This window comes from Colletotrichum acutatum (assembly GCF_030867785.1).
Source record: "Colletotrichum acutatum strain CBS 112980 chromosome Unknown BDZ83scaffold_7, whole genome shotgun sequence".
Classification (NCBI taxonomy): Eukaryota; Fungi; Ascomycota; class Sordariomycetes; order Glomerellales; family Glomerellaceae; genus Colletotrichum; species Colletotrichum acutatum.
In genome coordinates, this window is record NW_026849001.1 from 387341 (window position 1) to 399870 (window position 12530).

General features: G+C 53.1%; 4 protein-coding genes across 4 annotated transcripts; 2 read left to right on the forward strand and 2 right to left on the reverse strand.

The window, feature by feature from the left end:
* Window positions 1-334: 334 nt before the first annotated feature.
* On the forward strand, window positions 335-4303 carry BDZ83DRAFT_747548 (uncharacterized protein; the record flags this gene model as incomplete). The annotated part of the gene is made up of 4 exons (XM_060513453.1): window positions 335-467; window positions 528-894; window positions 944-2505; window positions 2556-4303. 4 exons carry the CDS (start codon window positions 335-337, stop codon window positions 4301-4303), a joined length of 3810 nt encoding a protein of 1269 aa, XP_060370386.1.
* A 614-nt stretch (window positions 4304-4917) lies between these two features.
* BDZ83DRAFT_602355 (uncharacterized protein) lies at window positions 4918-6965 on the reverse strand. The gene is made up of 2 exons (XM_060507166.1): window positions 6946-6965; window positions 4918-6662 (listed from the first exon to the last, which is right to left on the reverse strand). Exon 2 carries the CDS (start codon window positions 6525-6527, stop codon window positions 5298-5300), a length of 1230 nt encoding a protein of 409 aa, XP_060370387.1. The 5' UTR covers window positions 6528-6662; window positions 6946-6965; the 3' UTR covers window positions 4918-5297.
* Window positions 6966-8648: 1683 nt separating this feature from the next.
* On the forward strand, window positions 8649-9815 carry BDZ83DRAFT_401713 (uncharacterized protein). Its single transcript, XM_060502850.1, has one exon. It carries the CDS (start codon window positions 9121-9123, stop codon window positions 9718-9720), a length of 600 nt encoding a protein of 199 aa, XP_060370388.1. The 5' UTR covers window positions 8649-9120; the 3' UTR covers window positions 9721-9815.
* Window positions 9816-9904: 89 nt separating this feature from the next.
* BDZ83DRAFT_602358 (uncharacterized protein) lies at window positions 9905-10534 on the reverse strand. The gene is made up of 2 exons (XM_060507167.1): window positions 10293-10534; window positions 9905-10232 (listed from the first exon to the last, which is right to left on the reverse strand). Exons 1-2 carry the CDS (start codon window positions 10331-10333, stop codon window positions 9992-9994), a joined length of 282 nt encoding a protein of 93 aa, XP_060370389.1. The 5' UTR covers window positions 10334-10534; the 3' UTR covers window positions 9905-9991.
* Between the last annotated feature and the right edge of the window lie 1996 nt (window positions 10535-12530).

The following is a 12530-nucleotide window of genomic DNA, read 5'->3' on the forward strand; positions in this document are numbered from 1 at the left end:
TGGTAGCAAGTTAACCTCTTAGTCTGTTTCGGCGACCCAGACTGTCGGGTTCAGTCTGTCAGTCAAGTTCCCTTAAGGTTCTGCGTCTCCCAGGAACAGAGGTTGCCTGGCTTGAGTTTCTTTCATCTTTCTCTTCCTCGTCTTCTCTTTCGTCTTGTTTCTTTTGTTACTCGAGCTGGTGTGGGCGGGTTTCTCTTTCAATTTTTGTTTCGAGGGGTTATTGAGTCTTTCATGATAGCCCTAGTCAACTGAGCCACACAATCATACAATCAAGCATAACCGAGATCCTTGCTTTGTTCTCCTCGATAGTCTACGCCCATTATCCATCGAGGCCATGGGTATCAAGGGGCCCGAGGTCCAAGAGACTCGGCTTCTCCAAGATGAGGCCCCTGAGAGACAGAGCCGAAAGGCTTCACTGCCCTTCGTATTTCAAAGATCGCGAGACAGTGAATGCAGTCTTGAAACAGGTCAGATAGAACATGGAGACCAATCTCAAGTCGAATGGCACTAGCTGACATGTCCAATAGTTCACAAACATGGCTGGAAACCATTGACTCTCAGTGCTCCAGTTCTTTTCTCCTTCGCTTTCACATCCTTCCTCCTTGCGGTAATTATCGAGATACTCGCCCAACAAAGCCAGTCTCAAGGAGGCTTCGCCCTTTCGAAGTCAGCTGACGATATTCCGGCCTTTGCAAACTTCTGCTACCTTTTTCTACCTACTATCGTCGCCGTCATATACAGTTTACTCTGGAGCTGGATTGATCTTGACGTCAAGCGCATGCAACCATGGCTGGAGATGTCAAGACCAAAGGGCGCTACAGCAGAGAAGTCGATCTTTCTGGACTACCCGTACGATTTCATCGCTTTCGTCCCGATCAAAGCAGCCAAGAGAAGGTAAGCTTACCTTTGCAACGTTTGCCAGGTGTGGGCTTACCCAACGCAGACATTGGGCAGTCTTTTACGGCGGAACAGTCATGGTCCTCATTTTCTGGGTAATAACACCCCTCCAAAGTGCAATACTTGGAACGGGCCCAGTCAATGTAAGGCGGCAAGTCAACATATCTGCTACTGAGGTTCTTCGGCCAGCGTCAGAGCATTTTGGATTGATGGATGTGACTATTCTCAATGAGGGTTATGCCCAGACTTGGCTGAACCAGCGATTGCCACCTTACACGACGCCGGAATACACGCTGCTCCCTTTTGACACCAAGAGTCAAGCTATCCAAGGATCTTCAACCAATTGGACAGGATCCACCACCAAGTTCTGGACTCAATTGAATTGTTGGCCCGCGGAGGTACACATGAACGGGGCCCCGCGAAAGCATAACCACGACTTCCTCAATGGCCGTGGCTGTAATGCCAGTGAGATCAACAGCTATGGGAATTTTGAAAACGACTTGCCTTACCAGATGTTGTACATAGGGTATCCGTACAGTTCGTGGGTGGACTACTACCTGGGTGCCACTTGCTCGAAGCAATCAGCAAGCAATCAGTTTCTGGCCACGTGGGGTCACTCGGACTATCAGAAGAACGAGATCAACCTTACCTCTATATTCTGCGAGACCAGCTACTACAAGCAGCCTGTCAATGCCTCCGTCAGAGCTGCCGACCTTGTCCCTTTGGAGAAATCGGTTGTTCCGCTGGGTCCTCGGGAAATACTTTTGGAAACAGAGTTTAACATGACAGCTTTCGAGCATCTACTAGGAGCCGGGGTGTTAACAACGCAACCCGACGGTGCGAACGGCGGTACGAAAGAGTTTCCGTTTGGACGTCTACTGGAACAGCATCAGCAAGTCGCCGAATTGGGTATCAAATGGCCGATGGCGCCGATGGCCGGCTTCGCGATTGGTTCACAGAAGAACGTCAAGACACTCGACATTTACCGAGACGAGACCAGCTTAGGCAATGCTTACAACTCGACACACAAGATGCTCTTTTCCCTCGCACTCCGTCGGGTCCTCGAAAACTCCTCCAGTTCGAATACCACTGCTGGCAACATCGATGTCGAGCTACACGGTATCATTGTCAGCCGAGTGTTCTCCGCTATCGTCGAAGGAATGCTGATTATTGTTGGGATTTTCACGATACTCCTATGGTTGCACGGCTATAGGGCGCCTAGCCGCTTGACGATGGACCCCGCCTCCTTAGGATCACTGATTAGTCTTTGTCAAAACAGCACTACGCTTCTCGACAAGCTTGCAGGAAAGGGAGCTCTACCCGAGGATGCCCTCAAGCAATCTTTCCAAGACTTACGTTTCAAGTTGTTCTGCGGGTGCCAGAGTCGTTCAAGGCAAATGGTCATCAAAGTAGTCGATACTCGAGATCAGACAATTGGAGAGCGACGCATCAGCCTGACCCAGCCAGACACCACCTTTTCCGTCGGCCACTACTCTCCAGTCAAGCCCTTGGCCCTACGCCGAGATGTTGGTGCTATGGTAACCTTATCGATGATGGCGGCTGTCGGCGGATTGGTCTACTTCAAATTGCTCGAACGGCGCAACAAAGGTTCGAAGTATGATTTCTACGGTAAAGTCGAAAGCTCACCAAATTAACAGGAATCGTTCGTCCGAATGCAAGCTTCGAGGTGCTGCAGATACTTGAAAACTATGTGCCCACTATTTTTGCAACTTTGCTGGAGCCCTTTTGGGTGCTCGTCAATAGGCTTCTATGCATCCTGCAACCATTTAAGGACTTATGGAACGGCAAACGGTCGGCCAAGGGCTCCATCAATGCCAGATACACCTCTCTCCCTCCGCAACTCGTTTTTTGGAGGGCAGCTAAGTCGGGCCACTTCATGCTCACGGCCATGTGCGCGTTGGCCTTGCTGTCTAATCTCCTAGCTGTCGGTCTCGGTGGTCTCTTCAACGAAAAGCCAATAGATATTGAGCGCCCTTACAACTTTCAACAATCATTCATGCCTCGACTGAGTAACGCATCCGTTTATGGCTCAAAAACCCGCGCAATTTTCCATAACTCGGCTCCGTACGAGGTTCCTTTTTACATTTTCATGAACAACGTGTCTCAGAACACACCACTTACACCGTGGGTCAACCACGACTACTTTTTTCAGCCCTTCGACATTGTTCCCCAAGACGAGGATAAGACGAGCGGCACGACGTTTACGGCGCGGACCAGGGGCTTCAGTACTAATCCATCCTGCTCTGACTTTGGTACTTACAACACGATAAGGAAAGCGCCTCAGGTGAATTACACAATGACCAGGAACGGCGAAGCTGTGAAGGGTTGCAGCACAAGCTTTATCACGAAAGATATGACACTCGACAGCGATTACGACATCTTTCCCGGGCCGGCTTCGAAAGAGATTGTGCAAAAGTTGGACACCTCCTACGACTTGACACCCTGCGAGACCACTTTGCTCATGGGCTGGTCGCGAATTTCTCATGCTTCGAATATCACCAGACCAACGAACTCGACGACAACCGCGAAACGGTCGCGAAGTACCGAGTTGGGGGATGGAGAAATCGCAAGCACGTTCGTCGTTTGTGAGCCAGTCTTCGCCACGGCCATGTTCGACGTCACGGTGGACTGGCAGGGCTACATCATCAACGCGACAAGGGCATCCAATGTCTCGGCAACGCTCGACTACCCACTCTCGACGAACCACACGGATGCGCTATCCGCCCACGTCAATGAGCTCATTGTCTCAACCCAAAAGAGCTGGCACAACGACAGCTTCTCCCGCGACTGGATGAATTACCTACTCAAGATCCAACCGGGCCACGCGAACCTTCTCGACCCGACCGTCCCACCAAACGCCACCGCGCTGATCCCCGCCCTCGAAGCCGTCTACCGTCAGATCTTTGTCCTCCTCCTTGGCAACAACCAGAACTTCCTCGACAACTACCCCGAACCCGTGACCATATCCGGCATCCGGCACACCACGGAGACGCGCATCTTCCTGGACACCACCGCCCTCGTCATCAGCCTCGTCGTCCTGGCCATCAACATCGTCGTGGCCATCACGCTGTACGGCCTGGCGATCAAGCACTTCCTCCCGCGCATGCCCACGACCATCGGGTCCATCCTCGCCTACCTCGCGCCCAGCAGGGCGGTGCGCGAGTACGACGGCACCGGCGGTAGCCTCGAGAGTAGCGCCACGTTCAGCTTCGGTCGGTATGTTGGCGAAGACGGGCGCGCGCATGTTGGCATCGAGCTTGATCCCTTTGTGGTGCCCGTGAAACTCTCCGCGTTGAGAAAGGGCGACACAGAACCGAGAACAAGGCTGCTTGGGAGGCTGCTGGGGAGTCGGAAAGCGGGACGGGGAGGTGATACGTGGTTGTGAGCTTGAGACAGGCCAAAAGACCGGATGGAAAGTGACGATGGGATGAAAAGACTCACAATTATGAACTTGGTACAGACACGCCCAAAAAGGCATGTTGTATTTTCATACCCAGAGGGAAAATGCGCAAACAGAAAAATAATTGATACCCATGCCTCTATCACTTTCGCGAATGCGAGTCGAGTTCTTTCCAGAGCCCGTGACTTCAGAAGCCGCGTTTTTTGGGCCCTACCAGCGACTCAGTAATGTTTCGATTCTGCATTTGTTTCTCTCAGAGTGTCGTAAGGCGTTTTTTTCACACGCAATGCTGATCATGTCCATGCGTGCCCTCTTCATCTGATATGGCATGTGTCAGCCTGTTCAGCTCGACAAGGAACAGCTCTCATTCGACTACGCACCCTTACACGCCTGTACTTGTCATGTAGAAGGATTACGCTCGAGGTGTGAGAAAAAAGACAAAGACAAAGGTAAACAAAGTTTGAGTTATGTCAAGGTCCCTGTCCGCCCGGGGAACCCCACGAGATCTTTGACTCGTTTCCCAGGATCTCCCCGCCCGCGTGTCAGAGACGCCACTTCGGATTGTCAAGCTCTGGTCCGCAAGTGGCCGTCGGACGCTTTGACGGGAGATAGAGCTGAAAGCTTGGGGTTTGGTGTGTGTGGATCGATGAGTGAGAGATCAGGCATGGGACTTTTTAGGATTCACATGGCGAAATTCATTGGGGAAATGTTTTATGAGCATGTGTTATGCTATTGATCTTCTCGTGCTACTTTTCTCAGGCCTGTCGATCCAAACAATGTGCCCCCAAATGGGCATACCAATAATGATGGAATGTATATGTACAGAATTTTGTCGTAAATGTTCAAGAAAGAAAATGAAACGCCCCAAGTGTTTGTGCAGTGCATTGTATGTTGTCATGACTTTGTCCAATGTATCCCCGAGGTATCATATCCCGTAAATGCTAAACCGTTCATGAAAGAGTGTTCGCCATCGACCAGCTTAGGCGGAACGGAAGCGAAGGGAGCGCTGGCGGAGGGCACGCTTGCGGCCGTTTCGGGTCACAACCATGCTCAGCTCGGAGCTGATGCCAGCAGTGCAAGAAGTGCCGCCGGCAAGGGCCTGGACGGAGGACCAGGTGCCGCTGGCGCAACGCTGGAAGGAGCTGCCTCCGACACAGTTCCAGGCGCCCTCATCGGTGCAGGCAGCGCCAACAGTCTGGGCACCAGCGGTAGTGCCGTTGCCGCTGCCGCTGCCAGTACCAGACGAGGGAGCTGCGGAGGGAGCGGCAGAAGGGGCAGCACTGGGAGTGACTGCTGGTGCCTTGGTAGCAGAAGCGGAAGCGGTGGGAGTGGCGGAGGCTCCACCGTTGGCGGGGACAGTGATGAAGACACCGCCGGGGAGGGAGGCGTTGCCGGTAGGCTTGGAAGCAGACGGCTTAGAGGAAGCCACGGCAGAGGTGGGAGCAGCGGTGGGCGCGACGCCTCCGCTGCCAGCAGTAGTGCTAGGCTTGGGAGTACCGGAAGAACCACCGCCGGAACCACCGCCGGAAGAGGTGCCGCAGGAAGTGCCGTTGGGGGGGCCCAAGTTAGTGCCGAAGACGTCGACAGAGTCGCCGGCATTGGGGAAGGTAACGTCGATGTTTTCGGACACAGTGCAGTCGTTGATGCCCTTCAAGTTGGCAACCATCATGTCGGGTAGAGCGTTGTAGGCCTCCTGAGAGCCACCGGAGCCAGTGATGGTGACGGGTCCGCAGTTCATGTACATCTCACGGTTTCCAACCTTGTTGAACCAGGTCCAGGCGATAGTACCGTTGCCAGCGGGCATGTCCTTGGGAATCGTGAAGTCATAGGTATCCTTGCCCTGCTGGTTGGCATTGTCACCGAGGTTGCCGGCAGTGTTCTTGGCCGGGCAGCCTCCCTCAATAGACTTGATAACCTTCCAGACACTGTTCTTGTCGGGCTTAGCATCCCAAGTGATGGAGACCTGGCAAGAGCCGCCACCGTGGACAGCAGAGCCAATGAAAGCCAGCTCGCCAGTGGCACCCTGGGCGTAGACGTTGGATGCTCCCGCGGCATTGTAGCTGCTAGACTTGCAGGGGAAGTTGCTGCCGTCCTCGATAAGAGGGCTGTTGTCGAGGTTGGCGTTGTCGTAAGGGACGGGCTTGCTCATCTTCATATGGGCACTGGCGAGGGTGGCCAGGCCGAAGGCGACGATTGCGTTGGCGTACATCTTGAGTGAGTTTTTTTTGAGTTGTGAAGTTAAGAATCTAAAACGTTCCAGACGTAAGAATCTCAGTATCGTGTGGTTGTCGTTGTGACTGTGAGTTGAGTTGGAAAGAATTTGTGGTTTCCGAAGAATGAGTACCTTTATAAAGCGTGTTAGTTCTTGATCTCAACCTAGCCATTACACAAGATCCAGCATCTTCGACAGCGCATCTGTTCCTCAACAGGCCCGACTCGAAGCAACCAGCCACAGCCACGACCGTGAAAGTCCCGGTGTGACGGGACTGGGTTCCTTGAAGAATGACATTGTTTGTGATACAGAGCGGGCCGCGATGTCGGACAAAGGCATCGAATCGGGCCAAGGACAGCCAAGGCTGCGTGCCGTTCCCTTGAAGAGGATCCTCATAACATTCCAGATTACTTACAATGTCTTCTCGCTTTGTCTGGCTAGGAAGCTTTGACGTTGCGGGATGTTTCAACAAAAAAAGTGTTGGAGTGAAGGTTGAGAATCGGATAGCTGTCGATGGGACTCGAAGTTTCGATATTCGTTTGTATGTGGTTTCGTTTGATTCCGTAAAGGATGGTATTTGCACCAGGCGAGTTGGATATGTTGATGGAAGTTGTGAAGAAGAATAAGGACTAGCCTTTGTTGAATGAGAAGTGAGAGAAGGTAAGATGTCGAAACGACAAGTTCTTTCCAAGCCCAAAGAATGCGAGAAGACGTGATGGTCCGAGAGGATGAGGAGTAGTGGAATGGGATTGTGAGGTCGGACAAGGCCAGGTCTTATAAGACCGGAAACAGACCAAAAGGGATGATGGGCAAAAACGAAGTGAGTACCTTAGTGACTGTGACTGACAGGGCCCCACGGACAGAATATGCCGGGCCTAGTGTGCAGAGAGTGACTTAGTGACTAAACGAATGGATACGGGAAAGGAGAGGCAAAAAAGCAATAAGCACGAGCTGCAGCAGAGAACGGCGGTAATCCCAGAAGGACTGGAGAAGGATGGACTGGAGGTCGGACCGGGAGGATGAGTAGCTGAACAAGATCGGTCCACTTGGGACGGGAGAGACATGGCGTTCTTTTTAGACAGGCGTTGAGCAAAATGGGCCAGTCAAGACCAGACATGGGCATCAGATCAAGGGGATTCGAAGCATAGTGGATCGACCGAGGGGTACAGGGGCAGGCCGTTGAAGAAGGAGAGGCATGGCCTTGAGGCTATGATAGGCCGGAGACATGCCCCTCGGCTTGTTTCGACATGGCTCAAAAAGACCGGACTAAACATTCTTGTGAGTGGGCAGGGGTGTAGAGGAGAGAGTGTGTGTGTGACTGAGAGGAAAAGGATATGGAGATGGGTACGGAGTATAGGTGATCAGTTAGGGTGTGGGCGCCATCTGGAGCTCGAGCTGCGGCTGTCGTCTGCCTGTCGACTTTGACCCATGGTCTCGCGGCAGAGGCTAAGACGGTAAGACCATGCCATGTTCCTGGGAAAGACAGATGGTGGTGGACTTTGGTATGTAGATGTGGGTGGGACATGGAGGGACGGGGACCTTGCAGCAAGGCGCGCCATGGTGCGTTGCGGGTTGGGCTGCGCTCTTTTCGAGCAGCGGATGCCCCTGACTAAACTTGTCTAAGGAGGAGCCAAGGACAGCCAAAGGCGGGGGAGGAGGGAGGGTTGTCCTGTGGTGCATCTGTGGACCAGCGTCGAAGTGGTATAGACTATAGGGGAGGGATTGGTGAGGAGTTTTTCGAGCTGTCGTTGATAGCGAGGATTGAATGGCTGGGACGAGGTGGGAAGAGAGACAAGTGACACCGAGGATGGTGCGCTAGTGGGAGGGGAGGTCCGGGACTGGCGACAGGGAGCAGGGAGCGATGATGCAGGGAGCATGGGTGCATGTTGTGGATTCTAGACTCCCAGGACCCACCGGACAACGCAGTACGTACCCTTACCACTCCCGTCCAGGGACGACGTCCCATTGGGTGCTCGGGAGACGCTAACGGAGCGCAAGTGCACGGTTCCTTGCCTCTCTCGATACGTACTCTTTTGGCACCAGCTCCTTTTTTCGCATTGTAGAAACGTCCCGTCTATACGTATCTTTCCATGCTACCTACTCAGGTAGGAACGGATACCTTATTCGTAGTTCACTTGGAAGGGGCGAGGGTGGTAGGCACGGGAATATGGAGGATCGCATAGGTGCAACCACATGTTTCCATCTAGTGCGTAGATGGCAACCCTCAACTTGCTCTAGAAGAGCGGTAGGAACACTGAAGCGCTCGAGCTGCAGCTTTCAAGACAGGAGAAGCACCAAAGTCGACGGGGACTACTGCAAGGCACCATCTGGGAGATGATCACAGCATGCAGTAGTCACTCTGGTTGTAAGAGTCAGAATGCCACACCCAATTCTCTAGTATTCTTGGTTCCCGTCCTGTTCTTGTTACTAAATGCATTCGTCCAGACTATCTTAGTCTTGCTTGAGGCTAGATTAGAAGGGAGGCGTTGCGATGCAAGTTTAGTCATCTCATCCGGTGTATTATTCTTTCACCTTGGACGGTAAAGAGGCGAGTTGTTGCCTTCGCCTCGCCAAGCCTCAAGGTCCAAGGATGAATGTAGTATACCTGGACCTGGTAGTTAATTCTTCAACGACAGAACTTTGCCTGACAGGCAAACAGACAGCGCGGCACGGTAGCGCGGCTCGTTTGCTGACTGACGGCTCGACCGTATGCACTGACTGGGTCCAAAGTCAAGATCGTCGAAACACGAAAAGGGCGAAGCAGTCCAGTCCATTCCAGACTTTTCGCGCTTTGCCGAACGTCGTTGCTCTCCCTTTCTTTTTTGGGACGTTAGGCGGCCTCCAATCAGGACATGTCGAACCTTGGATTCGGAGACGGGACTTGGGTGTAGTGGTGATCCATCGGCGGCCATCTTTTGCGACCCTCGCTTTCTGTCGCCCGAGGGGCCTTGGTGGCGGCCACTTAGATCCCTCGCATACCCTCGCGGAGATAGATACGTCACGGTGCGGCGCAACCCTGCCTGATCGCATTGGCTACGCCGCATTTCCCAGGGCCTGCGTTTTCGGATGCTCACCTCGTGAGCGAGAGAGTCCAGTACCTTGGTGCGGGAGAAGACAGAATTGGTCCATCTGCCCCCTGTCGACGATTCTGAGTGCAGGGGTTACGAGAGCGCAGTCATTCCTAAAGTAGACTAACGCCGAAGAGGGATGGGCAAGGGGGGATTTTCAAGAGTCAAGACCAAGACCTGCAACGACTGGGGACTGGACTGCTATGGTGTCGCCGCCGTTGTCGCGCAGCGAGCCTCACCCGCTCACCCAGCCCAATGAGCTTGGTGCACGCGCGACGCAGGCGACGGGGGAACATGGAGCCTGGAGAACGTGTTAAAGAGAGGAAGAAAAATATCAGGGTCAGGGATCGGAGAGGTGGGCGCGGAAAGGAAAACGCACGTCAAAAAAAAATTTCAATTCGTGGAAGACCAGGGGTGTTCCGCTGTGCCGCAGAACCACGCATCCACGGCTTTCGGCAAGGCCTGATGAGCAAGGGGGGTACGGAACGTGGAAGAAAGGGGCAGACGATATCCAAACTCTGGTACGATGATGGAGTTCGTTCCGCGATTTCTCATGTCATTCCTTTTTTCGCAGTGAATTGACCGCTGGCCAAGACATGAACTTTTGGGACCGACAATCATCCTCAGTCCACTTGTATGCCAAGATGTCTTACTCTTGACCAAGGTGAAGAAGAACTAAAAAAGAATATCCCAGACCTCAGCATGCCAGGCGAAAGCGAGACATGCAACGGGCATCTCGAGCCGGTGGTGAGACTTCTGGGAACAAGATGCCTTGACTTCTCCTCGGGGGGCACACCTTGTTGCTAGTTCAGCTCACCTTTCACACCGAGAGACACACCTCCACACACCTCGGTGCGCTGAGTGATACTGATAGGTACCTTACGTGAGGGAGGGAGGGAGGGAGGGAGCAATGCGCGGAATGCAGTGTATCAGTCAGGCCCCATCCCTCCATCCATTGTGCGCATTGTCGCTTGAAAAGCTAAGAAGCCAAGACCCAATATGAACAAAGTCGCGTTGATCGACAAGATTCTCCCGAGTCAGCGATGGGTCATCCCCGTTGTGGGAAGTTTACGTTGTGTGCTCCGTAGAATTTTGAGTAACGTAAAGTGAGAGAGTTGAATTGTCATCGGATGCTCCCCCAACTCAATCTACTCCGTCTCGACCTCGGTATTACCTCTCTGGCCCCGGCCCTAGGCGACAAGGCGCATTTAGAGTGGACGTTTTGGCTTGTGGATTGTGGGAAGGCGAAATCTTGAGAGAAAGAAAGGTAAGTGGGAGGGAGCACCGCTGTACAATCTGCACACTCGTTTATTGCGGCTGTTGCCTTAACACGTCATAAGTCTCTTCCCGGTAGTGCCGCGGTGGCAGTGTACCTTGTCTCCCGGTGTTGGCCTGATAGTGGGGACCCGCATCCGTATCCGTACTCCGTACCTTACACGTGTATGCGTGGACCACCTTACCTAAGCCTCAGGTCAAGATAGAAACAGGAAAGTCGTGCATATGGGCTGTGGCGGTCTACCTTCTTAGTTGCTTTAAACGATCAACGGTCTCCCCACCGAAGACATGAAAATAAGGAACGGTGAGCGGCTCACGACAGCCACTCGTTTTCACTATGCTATGCGCACTTGCTTCTTTCTCTTCTCTCTCCGAAAAGTCTCTCATCCCAGTGCCGAGACCTAGTGCACTGCATACCCATGTTGACATGCAAAGGACAGGCCAAAGTCCCCTGACACTGCGACCTGCCCATCTGGATGTTCCCCGCTAAATCGGAGAGCAGGCGGGGGCAGGCGAGCAGATCCTCCTGTGCAAGTGCAGGGGCACAGGGGTTGGTAAAAAGACGACGCTGGTAACGGCAGGGGCATGTTTTCTCGCTTCTCTGAAGTTCTGTGCATTTTTCGGTTCGGTCCATCAGGGGTTCACGTACCCCCGGGCTGGGAGTCCTCCTGTCCAATCCACAAGTCCACACAACTTGAGAAGTTGAGGCCTTTTTCCAGCCCTCTCGTTAATCGTGCCCACTTCACAAGTGCAGCTGAGGGAAGCCCTGGGTACTTTGGCATGGGCTCATTCCTTCCTTCGTCGCACCTTATGTGCTAATATACCATCGTCCAGGAACAAATGGTAGGCTAATCAGTCGTCACACATGCTACGTTGTAGTGGACGCAGGGTCTCGTGGAAGGGGTCACTAGATGGTCATGGTGAGGTGGTTTCCTGCAAAATGTCTGGGGAGGAGACGACAGAAGACTTGCTGGCAGTGGGCACTGGTGACAGTGGTAAGTGGTGACTGGCAGGAGCCCCCAACTCCAACACCCCTGCGCAGAAGCGAGGATATGAAACGAAGCCAGTTTCACGACCACCAAAGTTCGCCTCTTCTCCTTTCGGACATTTGAACCTGCACCTACGAACCACTGACAACGAATCAATGGGATATTAACCGTCACCTGTTAATGGGATTACCATTACCGGTACGCAGTAATTGTGCCGCGTGCGGCATCATATGGTTCCTGCGTGTTTTTGAATCTTTTCCAAGCTAAGCTTTTTTGACCGTTTGTTTCTTCAGACCAGTTAGTCAAGACCCAAACATTCAGTCCCTTCACAGGCTATCGCGGACCGCGGAAAGCGGGAACATGGCATGGCATTGCCGCATCGCATGGCATCTGCGATTCAGTCTTAACAAGCCAGGGCCAGTCGTTTCCCTTTGTCCAACTCCATCGAGAGAACGTCGTCACAACGACCTATTTCCCCTCTTCCTATCCGCCGCGTTTGGAGTAAGCGCTCTAAGGAACGAACCAGCTTCGTTGGTTAGCTGAGCACCTGTCACGAGCTGTCAGCCTAAAGGTGCTTAATCCTCGGGTTGCTCTGACGTTGACCAGTCGTTTGGCAGCAACGGGACGACGACGTGGACGACAACAAAGTATCGCGCGCCGAAGCTCTC